The sequence below is a fragment of the Rhagoletis zephyria genome, unplaced genomic scaffold (genome assembly GCF_001687245.7).
Source record: "Rhagoletis zephyria isolate East Lansing unplaced genomic scaffold, Rhagoletis_zephyria_1.1 Rzeph_scaffold_01555, whole genome shotgun sequence".
NCBI lineage: Eukaryota > Metazoa > Arthropoda > Insecta > Diptera > Tephritidae > Rhagoletis > Rhagoletis zephyria.
The window spans coordinates 24,038-51,570 of NW_016158639.1; the positions used below are offsets into that span (position 1 = coordinate 24,038).

General features: G+C 33.5%; 1 protein-coding gene across 1 annotated transcript in view; it reads left to right on the top strand.

Moving 5' to 3' along the window:
* LOC108364429 (rho GTPase-activating protein gacT-like) overlaps nucleotides 1-27,533 on the top strand; it is a 72,158-nt gene that overhangs the window by 24,031 nt on the left and 20,594 nt on the right. Inside the window, exons 2-3 of the mRNA XM_017618097.1 lie at nucleotides 21,993-22,194; nucleotides 22,265-22,268. Of these exons, the coding sequence (XP_017473586.1) occupies nucleotides 21,993-22,194; nucleotides 22,265-22,268 (206 nt within the window). The remainder of the gene's footprint in view (nucleotides 1-21,992; nucleotides 22,195-22,264; nucleotides 22,269-27,533) is intronic.

Sequence of the window (27,533 nt, forward strand, 5' to 3'; positions counted from 1 at the left end):
TCCGGAAGCAGTGTCCGGAGGATGCATCCGACTAGGCAGAGCATACTTTGAAGTGCCATCTTATTGAAACTTAAGAAAGTTCAATTACTTGGCAGTTGAGAAGTGCATGTGCAAAAATTTCCTAAATTGCATAAAGGAAATTTTTGCACATGCAGCAGTACATAGCATGTATTTAGGCGCCTGGTGTTAGCAGACGCGCCTAAACATACCGGCCCCCCTAGACGACATGGTCGTCTAGTGGATAAAAAAAGCCGCAAATATCCGGCTCGAAGGACCATGAATAACTCATTGAGAGGGGACACCAGTATGTTTGCATGTATGTATATAAACAAAAATATTTATTGGACCAAAAAGTAGTGGGTAGGCACTGTGGCCAATGGTAATCAACTATTACCACCTCCGCATGGTTGTAAGCCATGCAGAGTCCGCAGAATGCTCCGGAAGCAGTGTCCGGAGGATGCATCCGACTAGGCAGAGCATACTTTGAAGTGCCATCTTATTGAAACTTAAGAAAGTTCAATTACTTGGCAGTTGAGAAGTGCATGTGCAAAAATTTCCTAAATTGCATAAAGGAAATTTTTGCACATGCAGCAGTACATAGCATGTATTTAGGCGCCTGGTGTTAGCAGACGCGCCTAAACAGCCAGCTAGATTTTCATGAAAATAATAATAAACAAAAGTCAAATAGCCAAAACTAGTCCAAATATCGCACTCCTTTTATTTTGTGGACAACTGTACATATCATTAATATAGAATCGCGGTAACTCATGTTTTTTCGAAATTCAGCTTTGTTCAAATGTCAGTACATCACTCAGGAAGGACCTATTATGAGTTGCATTCGACCTTCGACCGNATGTCAGTACATCACTCAGGAAGGACCTATTATGAGTTGCATTCGACCTTCGACTGTGGTCGAAAGCGCTGATCGAACGAATTTTTCTGACGTTCATTTGATGAAGAATAGCGCTATTGTGAATTTCGTTCGTTTAGGTTGTTCACAATAGTATATTTTTCACCGCCGAGAAGCCTTGTTTACAAATCGAGCAAACTAAATAGTATTTATGTAAATTTGTGCAAATTAAAATGAAGTAAAAAACAACTTCATGAAAACTCGGTCAAAATGAGTACAACGGAGTTCTGGTTCGACGATTTGTCAGAGGATGAGAGTTTAGTAAACTAGCCAGGAGTAGAAACCGTTTAAAGAGAGTTTAAGTGTAGTCCTTCGAATATATTTCGCTGTTCGCTACACAAAACCTGCTGCAGCAATGCTCTATTAACAGCTCTACGACTTTGTTCTCAGAGATCGTGCAAACTGAGAATTGCCGACGTTAGATCTGCATGAAATTAATAAAAATTGTTTAAAATTAGTGTCTAGCCGTCAAAAAGTAAGAAAAACAAGTAAGAAAATCTAAGTTCGGGCTGAGCCGAACATTAAATACCCGGCGCAAGTATTAAATATATGTTTTTCACCTTTCCGAAAGCTACCGCTATATGGTAAACCGAGGTGTATCCATTTTGAGTAAATTAGCGTCCTTAAATTTCGAAATATTGAAGTTTCAAGCATTTCTGAAATTCACTGTTATATGAAAAGCGGTCGTAATTTTAGTTCGATTTCAATAATTTTCAACGTTTTGCTTCTATGTGGCAAGCACAATAACCACACCGAGTTTGGTACAAATTGGTAGAACGGTTACCGAGATACATATAGATCACAAGTAGGCGGTGCCATGCCCATTTTTCAAAATTTTATCACAAACGTATTTCTTGGTAAAGAATTGTTGCAAGCATCAATTTTGAATAAATTAGCTTCAATAATTACTGATTTATCGAAGATTTCGTATTTCTCTAAATTACCGTTATAAGGGATGTGGGCGTGGTTATTGTCGGATTTTAAAAATTTTCGGCTATTTCGTATGTTATGCCAAGGTTAACAACTGTGTGTGTTTGGAAGAAATTGGTGCAGCGGTTACCAAGATATACACATGTAACCATAAGTGGGCGTGGCTCCGCCCATTTTCCACAAATTTATAATCTTATTTTTCGTCTAAAACTTATTGTAAATATCAATTTTGAGTGAATAATCTTCAGTAGTTACTAAAATATCGCAGTTTTCGTATTTCTGAAAATTACCGTTATATGGGAGGTAGGCGTGGTTATTGTCCGATTTTGCCCATTTTCAATACCATCCGTCCTCCGCCCGAAAGAAGTGCCAAGTTTCGTTAAGATAAGAATTTTTACTCGAGTTATCGTGTGCACAGACGGACGGACGGACAGACAGTCACCGCTTAATCGATTTCTCTTTTCATCCTGATCATTTATGTATACATTTGTCTATATCTATCTCGATTCGTTTTGCCTGTTACAAACAACCGTTATGTGAACAAAGTTATAATACCCTTGTGCACAAGTGCGCTCGGGTATAAAAAACTCAAAATCTTATATTTTTTCACAATTTTCTAACACTTCGCTACAGCATCGAAAGCTAAATTCAGTTCGACAGAAAATTCTATACTCAACGAAAATTTCGACACGGTTGCATAGCTAATAGTAAGAATTTCACATTCGATTTTCGATCTTCGATAACCAGCGATCTTCGATGATCGAATGCAACTTATGATAAAGGCCATAAATTAGTTTCAGTGTAAGCAATTCGCAAATGAATAACTTTTATTTTTAAGACGTTTTATTACTACTTTGTAAAGAAACAAAAATGTTAGTTGGGGCCTATGTATGCATATTAAGGCAACGATTTGTATTTACTTGCATTGTCAAAGTGTATAATACCCAAGTTTTGTCAATGATTCAATTAAAATGTGGTCGTTGCAGACATTCGCTCATGCATACTTTTGCATATTAGATATGTATATATGCATTTTTATGTGCATATTAAAGTCTCTAATCATCATTACAGGCGTTGTCTACAAACTCACATAAATATGTACACACATTTGTATTTACATTTAAGTTAGCGTCCATATGCAATAAAAGTTCTACTTGTAAAACTCCCATCGATAAATTTAACACCCTTCAATATGGCGAAGATTGTTTCCCCCCTTTCCTTGGCAAACCTACGAACTGGTGCATGCAAATTCAATTATTGGCAAGTTAGGTCGCCTTTTTTACATTTTTGTTTTACATTCATGAAAACGATTATGGTTTACGTACGAAATACGAATTTGTTACACGGATTAGGGATGGGCCCCGTTTCCAAAAATCGTTTTTTTTTTATTAATCACGGTATTCTATTCAGGTTTTAAACCGTTTAAAAAACAAAAACTGTATAAAAACCTGATCTTTTCGGTTTACCGAAAAAAAAACCTATTACAATAAATACAATAAAACACTGCAAAAAACCCCAAACAACATCGACATCAAATGAAGTAAAATTTACTTCAATAGTGTCATAATTAAAAAGAGCAAAACTTGCGAAACGGCTTTAAAGTTTTGAATTTGCATATACTCCCATAGTAAAAATAAATGCGTATTTTGTTCTAGTGAGATACTGGTAATCGATACAGCTATGGAATTTTTACACAACGTAAAAGAAAATGTAGCATACTAACTCAAAATTTGTATTTCTTGGATTAGGACACTATTAAAATCAGGAACGTGAACCGGTTTTAAACCGAACCGGTTTTGAACCGGAAAATCGCTTTTTCTAATAATTAACTGAACTNCACAACGTAAAAGAAAATGTAGCATACTAACTCAAAATTTGTATTTCTTGGATTAGGACACTATTAAAATCAGGGACGTGAACCGGTTTTAAACCGAACCGGTTTTGAACCGGAAAACCGCTTTTTCTAATAATTAACTGAATCGTTAACCGAACCGAAAATTTCCACAAATGTTTGATCTGAACCGAAAACCGAACCACTTTCTATAAAGGTTTAAAGGTTCGTTTCAACCAATTTTCAATAGATAAAAGTATGTTTGTTTACCATGTGACAATATCAATGTAAAGGCAACCCATCTCATTTGACAGACACTTGACCCTTAACCTTGCGCGTTATTTTTTTGTTTTTCGAACCGTTGAACCGAACCGAAACCCCAGTTTAAAGACCAAAAACCCCGCTTTGACGAACCCATCCAAAAGTGCAAAAACGATTCGAACCGCTGAACCGAACCGACCAAATTTTTCTTCCGGTTCACGTCAGTGATTGTCCAATATTTTTCATGGTAATCTTTTTTTGTTAATTTTGTATTAAAATATTGGTTATGTTTTCACAAACGACATATAAATCAACTTTTCAAATTTTGTACGAAATTTCAATATTCACAATCGACTTCACTATCGATTATACTTAGCTACTAGATCAACAAACAAAAATTAAGTAGTTAATTTGAAGTTTGTGGTACGCCGTAAAATTTTATTCTTATCTCGAAGAATTGCAAAACAATTATCCATTGCTGGCGATTGTAAAAACCCAGTTTTCGGTTTTCGGTTTAAAAGCAAAAAAAAAAACGATTATCACCTAAATTAAAAAAAAAACTGAAAAAGGTCATTAACCAAATTAAAAAAAAAAAAACGGTTTTTGGAAACACCGATCTTATTTGAACATCCCTAACACGGATGTGCGCACATAGGTATGTACATTAGGGTGGCCAAAAATACACGTGAAAGAGTAAAGTGTGAAGTTTTATGATCTCCCCCCTAGGATTCTTCTATACCGAAAAAATATGCCCCTATATCGCTCAAAGTGCGTGAAAGTTTTCATGTATGTATCTCATATGTGGAAAAAAAACTTTTCGTAGAAATGGTATAGAATTCCTAGAAACCAATATTTTTCGATCGGACTCTGTTTCTCTGCAGGAGATTCCCAATAATTAATACACAATTGTATATTTAACCATTTTTTCATAGTAACTATAAAACTATTATATACATAGCTCCTCCAAAAACTCCCAAAACCCCGAAAAATGCAATGGGGTAGCAATAAAAAATCATTAGTATAGAAAAATGGTTAAATAAACAATTGGGTATTACTATTGAAAGTCTCCTGAAGATAACCTGAATTTTCCGATCAATAAATATTGATTTTCAAGAATTCTTGGTATTTCTACGAAAATTTGTTTTTTGAGCGACCTCTAAATATTTATTGATTTCAAAATAAAAAAAAGAGGCATACTTTTTTCGATATAGAACAATCCTAGGGGATCAGGGCATTAAAATTCCCATTTTACTCTTTTTGGACCACCCTAATGCACATATGTGTGTAAATTAAAATTAAGTTGTAGTGTATGTATGTATAAATACTGTGCATTTGAACATGTTATACAAATGCCATTGACGTCTTAACTGACACACTTTATGGCTGCAATCGATCGACCGTCTGTCTGTCTTGGAAATTTCTAAGGTGTTTAGCCGTAGAAACAGCTTCTATGTACAATTGTGCGTTATCTAATATGATTTGTATGAGCGTTCTTCAGGAAGGTTCTCAGTTTTGAGCTTTCGATAACTGTCTGCTTTGCAATTATGTATATTTTCACGCAAAATGTTTTTAAAAATACTAGTATCGCCCTGTTGTCGAAATTCGACATTTTTTTCATACACTTTTGAATTTTTCTTGTCACCAATATTGACTCGTTTACGATTTTGAGGTCCACCACCAAAAGTTATAACGAATTTTCAGGAAAATTTAAAACCAAATTTCTTCAGTAGCTTTCGAAATTAGACCGAGAAAGGAATCTGAATTTTCATTTATAAACAATATGCGTATATATTTGTATGATGATAGGCGGTTCCTCACTGACTGATATGTTAAACATATACCAATTCAGACTGTAAATACGTTTTTCGATTATCCTGGTCTGAGAGCCTCTTAAAAGGTTGAAAACTAAATTGACAACCTGTAAATAAACTCCGCTTTATTTTCATCAGAATCGGTAAAGGTTAAGACAGTACCTCGAAGGTGTACAACAAAATGTAATATTTTCTTCTCTAATGGCGGGTTCACAAGGGATGTTGCCAAGATTTTGCCAAAGCCCCATATTTTTAGGTCACACGATTGGGCTACCAAGTTACACCAAATTTTATGTTACAAATATGTATTCCAAAGATGAAACAAATCTGACCATAAATAGGATTTTTCAAGATAGTTCTCAATCCCTGCGCCACCTATCGGAAGACAAATGCACTGATCCTTCTAAAAACCGTTGCACATAATAGAAATCATTCAATGCGATCTAGAAATCTGATATAAAATAGTTCCCAATTGAATGGTTATTTCCATTTTATGTAAATATAGATGTAGGGGTATCAAATTCCATTACCTAATCATAAGTGGTTGCTCAGAATCTCCAAAATCTACCATAAATACCTTATTGATAGCATAAATAGTTGTGTAAAATTTCAGAAAGTTAGCTTAGAAAAGCGATTTGACAATTTCAGTTTGTATGGTAGCTGCAACGCCCCCCCTTCCATAATTTAGCATTTTTCGCAGTATGTACGGTATTGATTACATATTTTGCTGTTCCAAATTTCAGGGCGTTAGTATAAGCGGTTCCATGGGATAAGCGATATGAGATTTCAGTTTGTATGGGAGGTGCCACGCCCCTTTTCCAAAATCGGCTCCTTTTTGCCGTAAATACGGTATTGATAACGTATGTTGCTGTGTAAAATTTGAGAAAGTTAGTATAAGCGGTTCCAGAGAAAAGCGATATGACAATTTCAGTTTGTATGGGAGGTGCCACGCCCGTGCTAAGTTTCAGTTCCCCAGCGTAATTGGTTTTAAATATACTAGTAATAATCCCCGAAAATCGGGGTGCTCCGTGGTCTAAGAAACCTTCTTTATTATAAAAACCATATGCATTGCTTTTGGTAGTTAAGTTTAACTTGGTATTTGGGCAAGATCGTACCCTACTCAATACGCCATGCGTTATGCAATCCTCTTGCTAGGGTCTGACCTTGATGCTTATTTATTGTTATTGCGAACGCTACAATCATTTTGAATTGGCAACGTTTAAATAAAAAACCAAGTGTTGTCTCCGTACGTATCAAGTCATGAGGTGCAACTCCCCTACCTCTATTTGCTTCTGTGGATATTCAGAAGCAGAAGTAGATATCGACGCCATTTCTACTCCTGGCAACATAGTAACCATTTCTTTACTAACTATCGTACAGTGCTTATTTTGTGGACGCGAAATTGATCGATCCTTCAAGTGGCTTTGATTAATTACACCACGCTGAGGTTCAAATACCAAATCGGCTAAATCTCGCAAAATAATCTCTTGTGGGACTAATCTTAATTTTTGAGTCGGGCGTAACCTGCAAGAGAAAACTGAAATAGCCAGATTCTCTGAAACGCAAATTTATCGAGAGTTTAAAATACTTTGCCGTTCCCTCAGTTCGCCCGCCAGACTTTTTTAAGTTTTCCAGCATTTTAAAACTATACAAAATTGAAAATACAGAAATAAAATTGTTGAAAATGAAGTGCTCAATGTACCATTTAAAAATCTTTCCGCGCAAATATGTACATCGAATGATTCTTAAATCTCAAATGTTTGTGCAAAGTTTCAGATCCAGAACCTTAATTTGAAAGTAAATTGTCTCCGTACGATTATATATAGATACTTATATAGATTTATAATACAAATATAACCATATTGGGCTCTGAAAAAAACATCGAGATAAACCATGTAAGATTTATATATGGGTATTTGTTCAGCGGCAAAAGCACCATTTTTGTTTTGCAGATATTCCGCTGTATCACATTCGCACGAACATAGCAATGCTTTGCTCGATATGAAACCAAAACAGGGACGGAAACTAATATTTGGAACATAACAATGCTCAAATCAAAAGCGCACAGCGCTGCAGCGATGTTGTTGTTGATGCTGTGTATGAATGCATGGATATGCAACAACGTTGTTTATGTACATATGTACAGCAGTGTTGGGAAATGAAATTGTTCCTTCAGTACGAAATCTGTACAAAAACTGTACTTTTCGACTGTAAATTGTATCGACTTTTTAATTTCCTGATATATTTTCTTGGTACATGCATACATAGATTCCCTTCAAGACCAATGATTTGATGGTATTCATCGGAAAGTTTATGTAGGTACATTAACATATTTTACACTTTTAACATAAATGTGTATTTACCAAACAAATTTTTTAAGTTATTATGAATGGATAAAAGAGACATCTTTGAATTCAGTACTAAAACTGGACATTTTAATAGTATTTCAAGTGCTTATCAAGACTTTACGACACGCACATATTGACAAGATTGGCCATTTATCTTAAAATTATTTAATTTGAATTATTCTTTATAAAAATGCATTTTATACTTTAACTAAACCCGTATAAATCCAAGGTTCAATCTTTGCGCAACATTAAAAAATCAACAAACTTTCGTAAAAATTTCGAGCCTTTTAATTAGATTTCCTAGATATTTTGAGTTATCTAGCCCGATCAATTTAAATAAAGTGCAATGTGCAAACTAAAGTTGAATGAGCTAAAAAACTGCAAAATATTAAAAAAAAAACAATTGAAATAGAAAGTTCGAAATTTTTACTAAAGGTTGTAGATTTTTTTTAACGTTGCTCAAAGATTTAAACTTATTTTCATACAGTTTTTGTTACGGAATAAACTATGTTTTTATAAACAAATTATTAAAATAAAAAAGTAATAAATAAATACTCAAATCTAGTCAATAGGTGAGTGCCGCAAAGTTGTGATATTTAAGAACATCTCTTTCTTAATTAACGATGACACCGTTTCTATATGAAGCTGATTTCGAAATTTTGTTTCAATTAGATTTGGTATCGAAAATATTCTTTCGAAACTTGCCTAGGAACGTGAGGTTGATAGCACACCTTGTGCTGTGTTATAATGGTTCGTTCAAAACCTTTTTTCAAAACTTACAAAGGCGAGAAGGCGAAGACAAAAAGAGAATAAAAAATGTCCCGCAGTGAATTTTCAGAGCTATATATTTATTTATAGCACTCATAGTAGGAAAGTATATTGTAAATAAAATTGTATCAAAAAAGTACAATTGTACCAAAAATGCCAACACAGATGTACATAGCCAAAGGGAACATTTTCTTTGCAGATCTTCCGCTGTCTCGCTGCCTACACATGAACCAAAAATACAAGATCACCTAATCAAAGAACCTCGAAAAAAGTATATTTCTGAGCGTTTTTGACATCTGCCTAAGAATGAAAACAAACAAAGAAAGCGAAAAAGGCGCGGTGATTGAGGGCGATTAAATTGGTATTTATTATAAAATATACAAAGTGAAACTTGATGAAAATTAGCAAAAAAAGTTCATAAAATATGGTTTTCATGATTGAAAGTGTTTTACAATCGCATATCATTATCACGGGTCGATTTTTCAATACCAACGTTCTGACCACAAACGTGCACCCACTTTTACGCACAAACTTGTTCCAATCACACAGCACTTTATTTTATATCATAAATATGTAATAAACCAAAATTTATAATTAAAATCGCTGCAGAAAACCCATTCAATCGCTAAAAAATCACTACGAAGAGGTAGAAGACGGTGTAAACAAAACCGAAAAACGTCAAAAACGCTACGAAAACTTTTTTCTGAAAATCGATTACAAATACAACGATGGCTGATTAGGTGTCTGTAGTCGTTGGTTCATGCTGCCTACATGCACACGAACGTAGCAATGCTTGATGGATATGAAACAAAAGCGGAGACGAAAGCGAATAAATGGAACAATTTTTCATTCTCTTATGTCCCGCTGAGACGCTGCCTTTCGAAATGAGCGTAGCAACGCTTTGCTCAATGTAAAAATTTTTAAATTTTTCGACGCAAATATTTCTAAAATCGGTCAATGAATTTTAAATCTGAAAAGTTTGTGCAAAGTTTCAGATCGAACACTTTAATTTTATGTATAATTTGTCTCTGTACGACTTGTAGATCGCTGGGAATAAGCGCCTTGTTTCAGAATAATATACATATAGATTTCAACTTTTCACAGTTTTGTCTGTATGTCAGATGCCACGCCCCCTACGTAACGGTTAACATTTCTGGATTAGGGGAAGCTATGTCCTTTAAGTCGGTGTATGTTTTGTTGAAATCGAGTGAACGGTGCCCTCAAGAAAGGGAGTTCAAAATTTTCTTATGGCGTATTTATGTATAGATTGATATATCACATATACATATGTATATACATACATATCGCTACCTAAAGGTGAAAAAGTGCCAAGCCCACTTTTTTCTAAATTTTGTTTTTGATGCAGAATGACAGTTAATGTGAAACTACATCAATTTTTCGTCTTTCCTGAACAATTTCAAAAAATGGGCTTGTCCTTTTCACTTTTAGGTAACGATATGTATGTATGTATCAGGGTTGTTGCGAATATTCGCATTCGCATTCGCAACCGCGGAGCTTCCGTATTAATTTTAACATTCGCTTTCGCATTCGCAAAAATCAATGCGGATCTTTTGCGAATGCGAATATTGAAGGGACCGAAAATTATAGTTATTTTTATACCCGAGCGCATTTGTGCACAAGGGTATTATAACTTTGTTCACATGACGGTTGTTTGTAACAGGCAAAACGAATCGAGATAGATATAGACAAATGTATGCATAAATGATCAGAATGAAAAGAGAAATCGATTAAGCAGTGACTGTCTGTCCGTCCGTCCGTCTGTGCACACGATAACTCGAGTAAAAATTGAGATATCTTAACGAAACTTGGTACGTGCCCTTCTTTCTGGCGTAGGACGGATGGTATTGAAAATGGGCAAAATCGGACAATATCCACGCCTACCTCCCATATAACGGTAATTTTCAGAAATACGAAAACTGCGATATTTTAGAAACTACTGAAGATTGTTCACTCAAAATCGATATTTACAATAAGTTTTAGACGAAAAATAAGAATATTATAAATTTTTGGAAAATGGGCGCAGCCACGCCCACTTATGGTTACATGTATATCTTGATAACCGCTGCACCAATTTCTTCCAAACTTGGCACAGTTGTTAACCTTGGTATAACATACGAAATGGCCGATGATTTTTAAAATCGGAAATTAGGCGAATTAGCGAAATTAGGCCGGGGAAAAAAATTAAATTAGGCCGTCTTCATATCAAACTTCCAATTCATACGAAATATGGTTCCGAAGTTATGGCTGATTAAATATTCCAATCATAAGGGATGTGCCCCGTCCCTTTTACAAACTGATTTACATATACCTCACTATAAGCACCTACCATTGATAGGTATGCATACCAAATTTCATGTTCATGCGACTTGTGGTTCCAAATGGCTGAAATTCCATCAGATAGTTAGTTTGGGTTTAACTGGTTTCCTTAATTGGTTTTCACAAGTTGTCCTGCTAGCTTTCACGGATATTTTTTAAAATATGTCCGCGGCAAAATTATTCTTTTCACGGATAATTTATGGCAAATTATCAGACAGTTAGTTTGGGTTTAACTCGTTTCCTTAATTGTTTTGTTTGAAGTTGTCCTGCTAGCTTCCACGGAAGTTTGCAGAGCACACGATATTTTTTTTTTTAAATATGTATGCGACAAAATTTTTAGTCCCACGGATAGTTTACGACAAATTATCAAATAGTTGGTTTGGGTTTAACTGGTTTCGTTAATTGGTTTTCAGAAGTTGTCCTGCTAACTTCCACGGATATTTTTTTTAAATATGTTCGAGGCAAAATTATAATTTTCAGGGATAAAGAACGGATAATTTACGGCAAATTATCAGATAGTTAGTTTGGGTTTAACTGGTTTCCTTAATTGGTTTTCACAAGTTGTCCTGCTAACTTCCACAGATATTTTTTAAAATATGTCCGCGGCAAAATTATTCTTTTCACGGATAAAGAACGGATAATTTACGGCAAATTATCAGATAGTTAGTTTGGGTTTAACTGGTTTCCTTAATTGGTTTTCACAAGTTGTCCTGCTAACTTCCACAGATATTTTTTAAAATATGTCCGCGGCAAAATTATTCTTTTCACGGATAAAGAACGGATAATTTACGGCAAATTATCAAATAGTTACTTTGGTTTTAACTGGTTTCCTTAATTGTTTTTCACAAGCTGCCCTGCTAACTTCCACGAATATTTTTTAAAATATGTCCGCGGCAAAATTATTCTTATCACGGATAAAGAACGTATAATTTACGGCAAATTATTAAATAGTTATTTTGGGTTTAGCTGGTTTCCTTAATTGGTTTTCAGAAGTTGTCTTGCTAACTTCCACGGAAGTTGGCAGAGCACACTATATTTTGTATACCTTTCATGAGCATGAAATGGTATTATAACTTTGGTCCGATTTTTGTAAGTACCAGAATAAAAAGAGACAGACCCATTAAAATGTATTCTTATATGAGCAGAACGTCGAGCTGAGTCGATTTAGCCATATCCGTCTGTCCGTCTCTCTGTCTGTCCGTCTGTTTGTATGCAATCTAGTCTCTCGGTTTTCAAGGTATCCGGATGAAATTTGGTAAGTGGGTGGGAAGAATCGAACCACTATAACATATAGCTCCCATACAACTGATTGTTCAGATATAAAATTTTTCGTTATAACTCCTCGATTTATATATCTAGGAACATGAAATTCCGCACTGTTTTCAATAATTATCAACAGAAAACCTAAGTGAAAATAACAAAGATCGAGTCACTATAACCTGCAGCCCCCATACAACTGATTGTTCAGATATGAGGTCTTTTATGATAACTCCTCTATTTTTGCAGCTAGAAACATGAAATTTCGCACCGTTTTCACTCATTATTAACATAATACTTACATATATCTCCCATACATCTGATTGTTCAGATATGGGATTTTACTGTAAAACTCCTTTATTTGAACNTGACTACAACATATATCTTCCATACATCTGATTGTTCAGATATGGGATTTTACTGTAAAACTCCTTTATTTGAACAGCTAAAACCGATAAATTTCGTAAGATATTTTATAAATAATAATACAAAGTCTACTGAGGAAATCGTCAAAATCTATGCTGTATAAGCTTTATCTCCTATACCACTGATTGTTCAGATACCAGTTTTTGCTATATATCTCCTTTGTGTAGGAAGCTAAACTCAATAAATTGTGTTACCGGTTTACATACCGATCACATAGCAGTGAAAATCACTTCGATTGGTTCTATATAAGATATATCTTCCACACCTCTGATTGTTTAGATGCGATTTTTTATATAAGTATGTAACTCCTCCATCGATGTATGCAGATGTATTCAAAAGCAGTAACCTGTTAAAGTAAAATTTGCGGATGTTCATGAATGGTATGAAGCCTTCGGCATAGCCGAAGACAGCGCTGCTCTTACTTGCTTTTAAATATGTATGCGACAAAATTTTTAGTCTTTATCATAAAGACCGCATAATTTACGGCAAAGCATCAGCTAGTTAGTTTGGGTTTAGCTGGTTCCCTTGATTGGTTTTCAGAAGTTGGCCTGCTAACGTCCACGGAAATCTTTAAAAATAGGAAGTCGCTAAAATTTTATGGCGGTGGAGTTTTAGCGATAGCGAAAGTATTTCTTCCTTCTTCTTTTCTTACAGCAAAGCCTTCGCAGTTAGCTTACCGAAGCTGCATCTATACTTGAGGGTTAATCTACGTGTTTTAAGATACGTGGCTTTGAAGAATCAGAAATTTATCTTCCTTTAAAGTACAAAACCTCGTATCGTCATTCTACGAAACCGCGTAACTGACATTGGCTACTAAAAATCGGATTTGCTCACCCAAGCTCTTGGCTCAATCCTTATCCATTCGTCCTGAAATATGCTAGCCAGAAGTGCGATTGCTTTATAAAAAAGATAACCATTTTGAAATATGAGTGTTTTTACTCTCTTTAAAATAATTTATGCAATCTCACATACGCGGTTTTGCATTATCTTGTACGCGGTTTTGCATTTTGTTGATACGCGGTTTTGTACTTTAAACGACGATATAATTATATTGTAACAAATCTATTTCATTATCGTTATTCACAAAGACCTGCTTAGTTGGACACAGTGATTTGTGGTTGCCAACATTCGTAACGATTCCTTATGTTTTCGCAAATTTTTGTGACTAAAACAAAAGCAATTTCGTTCTAAAACGCGCCATATTTTAAAACCTGCTATATTCAATAAGGTATGATCATCGATCTCATCTTTTTCATTTGAAATTCGCAATCAGTCAAGCATGATACTACCCAGCAGGAAATGTGTCTAACTATAAGCTAACTTTATGTTGATTAGGAAGGAGCTAAAAGTCACTTATTATCTATATATTTTCTTTGACGAAAGCTAACTATATTTCTATGGCGATGGCCGCGAAATAGTCAAGGGTGGTTACCTCTACATTAGATATAGTCAAGGGTGGTTACCTCTGCATTTGATGTAACTAACTTGTAACTAACTACTTTTGGACATAAAATATTAATAGGAAAAACAAAATTTTTTTATACTTTTTATATTTTTTTATTTTTATTTACTTTATTTATTTTATAACATTTCACATTTGTTTTTATATTCTGCTGTAGGTGGTCCCATATTCGAACTCCGTCAGATATAACTTCAAAATGATAATATGAAATTTCTATCTTCCTTTTATTTGTACTCAATTCGAAAAAGTATTTGCGAAGTGCAGGATATTTAAATAGAAATGCGTGTAAAGAAAACGATCTCGAGGTTTACTCCTGCATTACTTGTCCACTTGTTTCAAGTAAGCTTTTTGTAGCTAACTACAAGTTATATATTTTATAGAAATCCCGCATAAAAGCTATCTACAAGGGGTTATTTTTTATCAATTGATAATTTTTTTCTGCAGGGTAGGCGTCGCGTGGGTCTATCTATACATGTTCATATGCACATACATACATATATACATACGTACTTCTATGTATGATGTATTTTCACTTTATCGGTTAAGTAGTTACATATTTACGCGCTACTATTTTCGTTTCTCCTATAGTGAATCATACCTTCATTCATAAATATTTAACTTTTTATTTTAATTTGTTATTATCGCTTCTGTATTATATTGTTTGTTTTGCGCCAACATTTTATTCGTCTATAATTTTCGTCGAGTTTTTGTTTCGCTTTTGTTTTAGGATTCCCCTTTTGTAGCTTTTTGGAGTTGGCGTCTGTTTACTTTGATGTTTGTGTAAAGAAATTTTTATTTGATATTAAAATGCTAATCAAATTTTGCGTAAGTTTGTTGGTGTGATTTTTGCGTTTTAACCTCATATAACTTTCGATGACATTCATAAACACATATGAATACGCGATATCTTGTAAATCAACTGTAACCGATTTTCACTTTCTTCAGTGAAATGTTCAAGTTGATTGTGTTATTGTACATACATTAACATGTATGTGGTTTTGTCTGTGACATTTATTGTTGTTCTCTTAATGTATTTCATTTAATTTTTATTCAGTTCCTGTTAGTTGCATAAGTAGCAACACTGATCTTTTGCTTTACTTTCATGTCATTCAGTGTTTGTCCAATCAGTGCGTCTCTCAGTACGCATGTACGTGTGCGAAAAAATTCAAGCATAATATGTCATTTAAGCTTTTTCGTGGTATTTTCATTTCCCTTTCGATAAGACGTTAACAACCCAGTAGGTNAGTACGCATGTACGTGTGCGAAAAAATTCAAGCATAATATGTCATTTAAGCTTTTTCGTGGTATTTTCATTTCCCTTTCGATAAGACGTTAACAAGTCTTNGTTACGTGTAATGCAGAGCAGTCGCTCGGAGTAGTTCGGTGCTTGGAAATAACTTCGGCTGCACGTTATTTTGCAACTGACAACGTAATGTGTCTTCGGAGGTGTTCATTTTGCCCTTTACTAGTAGATGACATTGGCCATGATGACAATTTTGGTACTAAAAACTGAAAGAAAACATGGCTTACCTCGCAAGGTGCTTACCTATTTTCCCAGTGGGAAGTCTTTATAACATACATTTACATATGTACATTAGGGTGGTCCAAAAATACGCGTGAAAAAGTAAAGTCGGAAAATAAAATTTATTGAAAGACTCCTGAAAATAACCAAAGTTTCCCGATTGAAAAGTATTGATTTTCAAGAATTCCATACCATTTACACGTAAAGCTTTCAGCGACCTCTAAATATTTTTTGATTTTAATATAAAAAAATAGGGGTATACTGCTTTCGATATAGAACAATCCTAGGGGGTGAGAGCACTACAATTCCGACTTTACAGTTTTTGGACCATTCTAATGTACACATTAGGGATGCCACACATTAATTTATTTAATAAATTAATTTTAAAAAAGATTTATATAATCTTCATAGAAATATTTAAAATATTTAAAGTTTTGACTGGTGGGGCATCTCCTTGTGACTGGTGTAAAGTAATTACGAATGAAATAAGTTTCTATGGACAAAAATTACAACTTCTTTTGATTTATTTTTAAATATTTTTCCAACAGATTAATGAAATGTAATCATTTAAAAAGAGGTTAGCACTGAAATAGAGATAATTAGGGCATATTTAAATTTATGTTGTTTTCCTCTTTTCAATGGAATGACCCTGCACTTACATATACAAATTTCTAGATATACATATGACTATTGCAAACGTAGGTTTGAATACTGTAGATAAAAATATTTATATTATTATATATATGTACCCAAAGACATAAATAGATGTTTGTGAGTCATTCGTATTTTATAAAGAGATGTAATACTTAACCCAGATTATGGGATGAATATAACTCTAATGAACGTACATAGTACATGCATATTTATATAAAATGTAGCTTCCGATACCAATCTGATGGGGTTAAGTCATCTATGCCGAAAGCCACCTCTAGGTTTTACATTTTTTCAATTATGAGCAGTGTTGCCAGAAAACTTTGAGGGTCATAGCTAAATTCTTCGAAAAAATAGCTAAAAAATTTGTTTCATAGCCAAACAAAGTAGCTTAAAATATTTTTCTTCAGCTAAATAAACGTTAATTTAAAATGGACTAACATAAAGTAACATCATATTTCTATGTCTTTAATAACTAGATTATTATTACGCATACAAATATGAACTTAAATATTTACATACATTGAATTGGAGTAGTAAAATACCTTCTAATGAATATTAAATTTTTTGGTGATTAAAGATAAGTAAGTATTAAAAATATAGATGTTAAGTTAATAATATACACTCGACCACATCCCCAAATTTCGTTAACTTTATAAGCTTAAAAAAATAAAATTATTTAATTTGGCATTCGTCCTCGTAAACCAATTTTTTTTTTTTAATCCACAGATCATTTGGTACCCATTTTGTTATTCTACATTGCACTGAATTTTTAAAATAATTTTTTGAAGTAATGATATCTTTGAAATTACAAGGTCCTTGAAAAAAAGCTGACGTAAGACGGAAAATCTACAAACGCAGTTTTACTATAGCTTCTTAAATATGCTTTGATTGCTTCGTGTGTTTAGAANAACGCAGTTTTACTATAGCTTCTTAAATATGCTTTGATTGCTTCGTGTGTTTAGGTTTTTTTTTTTGGGTATGTCGCAAGGTGTAATCGATTAAACCAAAAGGGATTAGGCATGTCAGTATACCAATTTTGTACTGTTTGATATTCATCAAAATGATAAAACTATGTGTAAAAATGAAATAGCTAGCTCGATTTAAAAAAAAATCTAAAAAGAAGCTAATAGCGAAACACAAATTTCTATAGTTAAGCTTCGAAAATAATAGCTAAATCTAGTTATGAAATAACTACACTGGCCACACTGGTTATGAGTAATATTGGGTCATATAAAAAATCTCTGCGGATTTCTGCCACCACGTAGTGTTGATGCTTATAAATATAGCAATACTAATTCAATTCCGGCAAATTGATGTGCGTTTGAAAGGGGACATTTAGGCTAAATTTTTAGTTACAGACATGTGATTCGCTTCTTGTGCAAAAATGTCAAATACTACGTTTATGCGTAGGCAAATTCCCGAAATCATTTCATGAATTTGGGCTAAAGTTGGCTGCATAAACACAATATCATGAATTCAATTATACACGAAAACTAACCATGAATTTGGGTACCATTTCATAAAATCGTCAAGTGGAAGTGCGGCAAGGCCACGTTTAACAAACAGCTGTTTACTAGGGTTATGAAGTTTTTAGATCAAAAGCATTTAGTGGCATAACCATGACTTAAAACACTGGAAAAGTTACGTGGATTTGTTGTAATATTAAAGAAATTCAAATATAATAAAACCAAATGCACTAAAACCAAGTTAAATATAACATGGACCATTTCCTGGTACGAACGGCTTTTGAAAATTCAAAATAAGGCCGAAAAAGTCACAACACTACTGTTTATTTTTCGCTGGTGCACTGCCACTTTTTCAAAACACTTAATTTCATGTATTCGCGAATTATGCATAAACGGAACCATTTTTGAATAAATGAAATGAAGAATTCGTGAATTCTGCCGCATTAACATAGTAAAAGATGCACCTCGCCCTGCTCGGCCAGTCAGTGGAAAAGTCGATGAAATAATGAAAATGGTTGAAAAGGATCAGTCCAGTGCCTCCGTCTTGACCTGCACAGCCGCTAAACTTAAACGTAGAATACGTGATATTATTAGGATCATATTCAAGTTTAAACCGGTACACAAAATATACATACGTTTTGATTGTGTTGAATTGAATTTATTAAATCAATATGAATTGCAAAATATCAATACTTAGCAATAGAGAAGCAGATCCACATTAACTTCAATCATATGTGCCATCAGCTTGCGTCTGATATTGTGATACCTACATATTTCATGTGCGTGATGAATTAAGTTAAACTTTATTTGTTAAATACGTGACAACGCTCTAAATACAGTTTAGAAATGAAGCCTTTTTAAATCCATTCCATTTGATACCCATATTTTTAATACTTGCTTTCACTTATTAAATAATTTTAGTTTACCTTTTTAAACAGTTGGCAACCTTCTTTAATATTATTAATATTTCGACTAAGGATATCTTACCACCTTCGTTTCACGTCATGTTTTAATAATTCATTTAATTAAAATCTTATTTTCAAACAGGAGGCAACACTATTCAAAATATTTTAAAACGAAAACCTTATTAAATCTTTTTCAACTGACACACATATTGCGATACATATTTAAATGGTATATCTAATTCCAGGTGGCAACCCTCCTAAATACAATTAAGAAATAAAACCTTTTCAAAACCATTTTGATCGATACTCATAGTGTAATAATTGACTTAACTTAAAAATAATTTGAATTTGATTTTTTATCAGGTGGCAACTCTTTTTGAAAAAAAAAGTAGTTATTGCACATCCACAGGCCAAGCCTTTTAATTTCATACCACATTTTGTAAAATCGAAATCGGTACAGATCTGATGTGACGAAACAATTTTCGCGTATTATGCATAGATTATCTACTAAAAGAAAAATATATCCACAAACTTAAATCAAAATATTTACGTATGTATGTATTTACTTGCATACGCTGTGTCATAAATATTGCGCCATCTGTTACTCAAAAGCCGAAATACCTTCACGCACATACTTTATGTCTCCTTCTCTCACTTCCAACGCAAGCACGTGTTTGAAAGTTGATGACGAAGTGATTTTGTATGGAAAATCATTTATGCTCATATATATGAATAAAATAAACATACTTAGAAGATATCAACCAATACTTCCCATATACAAAACGAAAGCAAAAAACTTGCATTTTTGATTAAGGAAACGAAAAAAAATCATTCGAGCGGGTTTCGAGAATTTTGATAATAAAAAAAATTTGCTTATTTTTTCAACATTTTTTTTGCCTTAAAATGCTCGTTATTTGTTGAATTTTTATAAAATTTGTACACGATAATATTTCTACTGCGCCAAAGAACCTATATCCCGAAAATGAAAAATATACATATCTGCAAATCATAAGTTGCTAGAGCACTTTAAAGGCTCAAAATTGACCCCAAAATAAGCCAATATTTACCGTTGTTTCTGGGACAGACACCGAATCGGTTACTTACAGGAATGTATCTGTTTGGAATCTTGTCTTTGAAACGCCATACTTTTCTTTGAAATTGCTTCATTAAAACTACAACATTTAAGCATAGTCTCCATATCGAAATGTAAGTCCTATTCTACGTCAAAAAGACCGGCATGCGATCTGTCAGGAGATATCGGGGTTTGGAGTCATCCAAGAAGAGCAAGCTATTCAAAGAAGCTCGATGCTCGGGTGCCACGTAAACTAACGCAAAGAAATTTGATTGACCAAACTACTACCATCAGTGAAACCAAACGAATTTTTGAAACAAATCATTACGGCCGATGAAAAGTTGATTGAATATGAGAGTAAGCAACGCAAGCGATCATGGTTAAAGACGACTTCAAAGCCTGGATTGTCATCAAACAAGGTTATGTTGAGGGTTTGGTGGGATTGGAAGAGGATTGTCCATTATGAACTGCTACAACGTGGCGAAACGATCGATTCGGTCTTCTACTGTGCGTAACCCGAACGTTTGAACGAAGCAATCAAGAAAGAGGCACCAGAGTGACCCAAACGAAAAGGAGTTATGTTCCGTCATGACAATACCAGGCTACACACATCTTTGATGACTTGGAACAAATTGACGGAGCTTGGTTGGGATGTTTTAATGCCCGGATCTTGCACCGTTTGACTTCCATTTGTTTTTCGTCGATAAACCACGCAGGTTACAGATAATAATGACTTGTACTTGATTAAAATTGATTGACAATAAAAATAATTTTTTTTTCAAAAATTTACCCAAAAATCCATAAGGACCATTTTTGGAATAATACTTTCAATCTAATAATAATATATATCGTCGTTTAAAGCAGGGTTGTTGTGAATATTCGCATTCGCATTCGCAACCGCGGTGTTTCCGCATTAATTTTAACATTCACATTCGCTTTCGCATTCGCAATAATCAATGCGGAGCTTTTGCGAATTTATTTTTAGGAAACATTTTAAAAACAGTAAACTTCTCGGGCAATATTTACTTGTCGGGCAATATTTTTTCATAGGGATATACATGGATCCTTGGCTAAAAACTTCTGTGGTAAAACTGTCCCTTCTTTGCTATTTAAAGTCAAAGAGTAAGCTCCTTCAATATCGATTTCCAGCAGAGATGATCAACGTCTGGTTATAAAGAGAATCGATGCTCAAATAATTAAAAAGCTATTGGTCTTACCTTTAATTACGTAACTATCTGAGATTCAAATACTTATAAAAAACGGGGGGCTTTTTAAAATAATACAAATATTCTGATCCGATTCGGCTGGCAGCCACGACTTTTAAAACAGAATTTTGTTCAAACATAATAATTTATTTGCCATATCCACCTATTTACATAGCTCGCTATAAGCACAAATTTTTCAAACCAGCCGCAGAAGAAAGTACTAAAAATGAATTACAAAAACTAAAATCGAAAAACGCTGATAAAGTTACAGATTCCCCAAATTCTGAAATAGCCAAAGGAATGAGAATAAAGAATTCTTTTCAAAAAGCTTTAGAAATACCTGAAATATTTATCTGGTTTAGCTTGTAAGCGCTGTTTAAACAACGATCGCGATTATGCTAGATTCTAATTGTTTCTTAAAAATACTTGAAAATTCAAAAAAATTCCACATTCGCAACATCCCTAGTTTAAAGTACAAAACCGCGTATCAGCAAAATGCAAAACCTCGTATGTGAGGTTGCATAAATTATTTTCTAGAGAGTAAAAACACTCATATTTCAAAATGATTCTCGTTTTTATAAAGCAATCGCATTTCTGGCTAGTATAATTTAGGACGAATGGATAAGGATTGAGCTAAGAGCTTATGTAAGCAAATCCAATTTTTGGCAGCCAATGTCAGTTACGCGGTTTTGCAGAATGACGATACGCGGTCTTGTACTTTAATCGACGATATGTATAAGATTATATATATATAATTATATACATATAATATAACAATAATGACGACAGCCGTACTTTAATTATATTTTTATTAATCTTTATTTCAGATTATTTACATCACTGCCAAAATATACTCAACGTTTACTAGTTTTATTATTTGGTACATTCCGTGTTATTGCCAGCAATGCAATTCAAGCTAGTACCGGCATGACCAGTGAGGCACTGGGCGTTTCAGTGGCCCCGAGCTTCTTTCAATCGTGCGTTAGTGATGGTAAAACAGCGCGTATGGAGGACGTGCTTAAGTTTAAGGTAGGTCAAAATGTGGGAACATGCACATGGTAAAAATATCCTCTTTAATACTGTTTCGTATCATGAGTAGTACTGTATAAGCTAAACAATCCTCCGTTTTTCCGACAGGGTGGTTTGAAGAAACCGAAACCGGTTCTGGTGCTGCTCTTAGGGTTTCTCCTTAATTTCTAATAAATATACTTATTTTATATTAATAAGTGTTCACATATTTTTTTATTTTTTGTAAATATTCTTAATTTATTGTTATTTTTATAAAAATACTGTTCATGCTTAAAGGGCTGTTTCCAGCTCTCAAGAAAAACGAAATATTCATATCAAATGACTCACAAGAAATGGAAAAACAATTTTTCTATAACAGTTTCTTAAATCAGTAAGATAGTAATAACCAGGGAAAGGATTTTATGGAAATTGCCTTTTTTTCTGCTAAAGAGATAGAGTATATTCGATTAAGAATGTCCACGATTTAGCTTTCCCTGATTCCATATATACACATTTGATGTTGCCTTTTTTAAAATATTTGCCTTTTTTTGCCTTTTTTAAGATTTTTGCCGTTTTGCGTTTTCTACCTTTAAAAAAGTGATTATAGCATTTACAATTTATTTTTTTTTAGATTAAAAAATATACTCATATCCATGCGGCTTATAGAAGCGCAGGGACCTCTTGCCAAATTGGTGTTGAAAAAATTCAAAGCCGTTTTCTCAGCAAACGTAGGCTTGGAGACAATAAGGGGTGTGGATAAAATTGTAAAGGGCGAGGAAAACGCCCTTATTCCTGATAATATGAACGTTTCAAACGTTCCATATTTAAATTGGGCTCCACTTGTATCAACTTACGTCGAGCGCACATTTAGTACATTCAAGGCTTTTCTTCGCGAAAATCGAATGAAAATGCTGCCAGAAAACTTCAAAATGCATCTTGTGGTTCAATGTTACTACAACTATACAGATTAAAGTTTTATGAGTTAGAAACTCGAAAGGATAAAATAGTCAAAGATTCAAAGTACAAATTTTTCATATAATGAAACTACTTCATAGTTTTTCTCTTTTTACTTGTAATATAAACATTTCTAAAATAAATGTATTTTTTGATTGTTCTTCGTATTTTCTGTCTTTTTTTAGTGCCTTATTTTGCTTTTTTTGCAATACCTAGTGCCTTTTCCTGCCTTTTTCGCTATTTTATTTTGCCTTTTCCAGCCTATTTCGTTACTTTATTTTGCCTTTTTTATAGGTTTTTAGGTCCTAAAAATCCGTTCCCTGGTAATAACACTGTGGAACACGAAAAGAAAACTATAGTTTGATAGCTGTTGGCCAAACGAACAATGCTTCATAATAAGATTTACTAGATAAATTCGTGTTCTCGGGAAAAAAAGTTTTCATGATCCAAAGGTCTGAGTACCGACGGCCAAATTTTTTTCTCCATATTTTAGAAAATGTATCGTTTTTTCCGACTTAGAAGGGCAATTATATTTCTATGCGAAGCTGTGTTTCATGGCAGAAATACACACGGAGGTTTACCATTGCCTGCCGAGGGGCGACCGCTACTAGAAAAAACTTGTTAATGTTTTTAGATATTTTATGATGTTTGGTTGAACCGGGCTCGAACCCAGGCCCCGCTGAATGGTAGCGCGCACTACTAACCACTACACCAGAGAGGCCGCCATCTCTGACTAACATTTGGAATATTTTTAGGTTTTTGAAATTTTGGGCGTTTGGTTAACAAGTATAAAAAAAATCGAACACACTTCCTATAGAAGAAAATGAGTAACACCGTTAGCAAAAAAAATTATCAAAAGTTTGCAAGTCCTGGTTATTTATTTATTTTTAATAATTTTAATCTAAAATTTAGTTCGGTCTATAACAGAAACCACATAAATAAAAGTTTAAACGCTTGCACAAAGTTAACAAAAGTTAATCAAACTTTAAAAACATTTCATCAAAATTTCGAACTTTTTATTCAGGATTTTTAGACAATTTTCGAGTATGCAGTTTTGTTTGTAGCCCATTCAATTTTAGTACATTAAAGTGGAAGTTTTAAGTCACTAAAAACTACCGTTAATTATTTTGAATTTTACTATTATTATTTTTACTACTATTATGTAGCTCTATATAATGCTAAATGCCAGGGGTGGGCAAGGCCGAGGCCGAAAAGAGCCACATGTAAATTCAAAATGCTACAAAGAGCCACAAAAATAAAATAACAAAAACAAAAATGTTATTTTTAAATAAAATTATTGTTATTATTAAAATTATTTTTAAATAAAATTATTGTTACAAATGAAAAACATAAATTTTATTATTCAAATTCAAAAGATCCCTCTCAGTTATACGTTGTACTAAAAATTTAAAATATACGTCACGCAGCTGTTTTCACCAGCGAGTATTTTAAATCTGGTACTTTTTGCTGGAATCCAAGCAATGGCAAAACTTTATCTTGCATTTCCAGCGCCTTATCTTCTTTTAATTCCAAAAACTCCAACTCCTCTTCGCTTTTCTTAAAAAGGAGTTTTTCGGATATTGCAAATTCATCTTCAATTGTGCTAGATAAAAAAGAGTTTATAAAGTATGCAAACGTACATTTAAATAATTTCAAATGGGCAAATCCTTTTTCAAAATCTTTTAAATCATGTGCAAATATTTTTTTCTAGCCATGGAAAATTATGAGATATTCTTTTTTGAGATCATGAGTAAAAGACGTAGTCTAGCTACAAATTTGCGACCAATAAAAAACATTTTTATTCTCTCCTTGCAGAGACAAATTCAAGCTTTGCAAATGTTCCATCATATCTATAATGACAATAATTATGGCAGCCGAATACGGGACTAAAATAATTTTGCTAATTTTTTCCACAAAAGCTGAAGGCTTTTAAAACTCTTTTTCAATGATTCTAGATTTATTAGCCTTGAAACAGCATTTTATTTGGCATATATTTTATCGATATTTTGTGAAAACAGCACATAAATATTCAGTTGTAACGTCACTCATTCGTAGAATATTTTTCCATAACTTTGTACTTTGTGCTCGGGATTTTTACCCCGCAAGATTTTTTTCAAACATTCCTATGAAACTACTTTTGAAACACGAGTGGTATTCAACGGATTATTGTCATCCGGAACGGGCTGAATGTAAAACGTACCCTTCCATCTTTGAGAACTTCTTTACTTTTACAACATTCTCCTGGTAGTCATCTTATTTGGAGTTTCTCATGTTGAAGATGCAATCCCTCGTACAATCAGCAATAATTTTTATTTGATGTAGTTTCGGCTAATGAATACCTTCTCTCTTCACAAAATTTGAAAACTGCCTCCACACCGGCACATTATACAGCAAGCCGTGTGTATTTTTTGTGGGCTTTGGAATCCATATACGTAAACATAGTTTGAAATTTTAAAGTAAAATGTGAGCAAAAGTGACAATTTAAAGATGAAATTCTCGAAAAAAGGAAAATCTGCTCTACTAAATATTCAACGTGAAATGCGTTGAAAGAAACCCTTGAAAAGCTAAATACTAATGAAATTTCTTTTAGAAATTTTTAACAACAATCATTAACCTCTATTTTCGATTCATACTCACAAATACCCAGTTTTTCTCCTCAAAATTATAACTTCAGAGACCATCTACATATGTATGTATATGCTCCTTGATTCGAATCGCAAGCGTCCAGACCTAAAAATAAAAACTCGTTCATAGACATGTCATTTTAACGCAAAGGCGCCAAAATACCGAATACGGGACAAATATCGGACATTAAAAGAACATTTGGCGTCCCGTATAAAATAAATAAATTACCAGACGAAGCACGAAAAAAGAGGACTTTCCCGTATAATACAGGACGGATGGTCACCGTAATCATATCGGTAAAGAACATTAAGGGCCGTTTTCTAATGTCAGCAGTAAAGTTGCCTTTTCTAACGGCAGAAAATTGTTCTTCACTTGAAAGAGCGTTATGAATATTTTCGTTTTCCTATCTTACCGGTAAAAATAAATTCGTTATTCCAAAATTACGGCAACGCGAAAGTGAAACTTCACTGCATTCAGGTTGGTAATGCAACATTAGCAAATAAAGAGCAAGAGCCACTGTTAACAAAACCCAAAACCTTGGTTAAAATGTCTAATATATCTGACCCACGAACCAAAACCGAACCAAAATTAAAAGTTGATTACAAATTTTTAAAGGCTACAATTTATTGATTCGAGAAATTAATGCGCTGATGAGGAAACGAAAACTCGTATATCGAAATCCAACACAATGGAAAAGAATGTCCAGCAAAGAAATATGTATTTTAAAAAGTAAAAAGAGCCAAAATGTTCTAAGCAAAGAGAAAGTACAAAAACCGAAAATTATCAAAAAATACATTTATTTTAGAAATGTTTATTTTACAAGTAAAAAGTGAAAAGCTATGAACTAGTTTCATTATACATATCGTCGCCTGGGTAAAATATTGTCGTATGTTAATTTTGGTAGGTTGTGGCAAATCGCGATTGAAGTTTGGAATACAATTTCTCAAAAACGCGAAGATAGATTTTCTCCAAAGTCTCTGAAAATGTTACTAGTTCACAAAACTCTTAAATTATTTAATTGTTGATTTGTTTTGAGTTTATGAAGGATTTTCTTTAGTAAAAAACATCGCTTACGACAATCTTTTACCCAGGCGACGATATAAAAAAATTGTACTTTGAATGTTTGACTATTTCCTCCTTTCGAGTGTTTAACTCACAAAACTTGTAGAAACATTGAACCACAAGATGTATTTAGAAGTTTTCTGGCAGCATTTTCTGAGCTGATACACGTGGCGCCCAATTTAAATATGGAATGTTTAAAACTATGTTCACATTACAGCATAAATTACTTCGTTTCGATTAAATTACTTCACATAAACCAAGTACGTTCACATTTTCTTTCTTATTTCTATAGCACGTTACGTACAAGTGTGTGGTTTGTACATGACTTCAAGAAAACAAATGGTTGCACACCTTTAGGCATTTTTTCAAATTTCTTCAACAGTGGGGGCTAAAGTAAATGAAACTTCTTTCTTTTCTTCATTTGGCTCTTGATTTATGATAAATTATTTCATTTCTATTTAATTTATTGACAGATTTCATAAACGGAAATTACTTGATTTCAGCATAATTTGGTAATAAATTACAAATGAGCCGTAAATTACGATAATGTAATGTGAACATGCTTTAAAACTTTCATATTATCAGGAATAAGGGCTTTTCCTGCCCTTTACAAAAAAAGGTAGAAAAGACAAAAAGGTAACATCAAATGTGTATAAATGAAATCAGGGAAACCTAATTCTTAAACATTCTTACTCGAATATGCTCTATCTCTTTAGCAG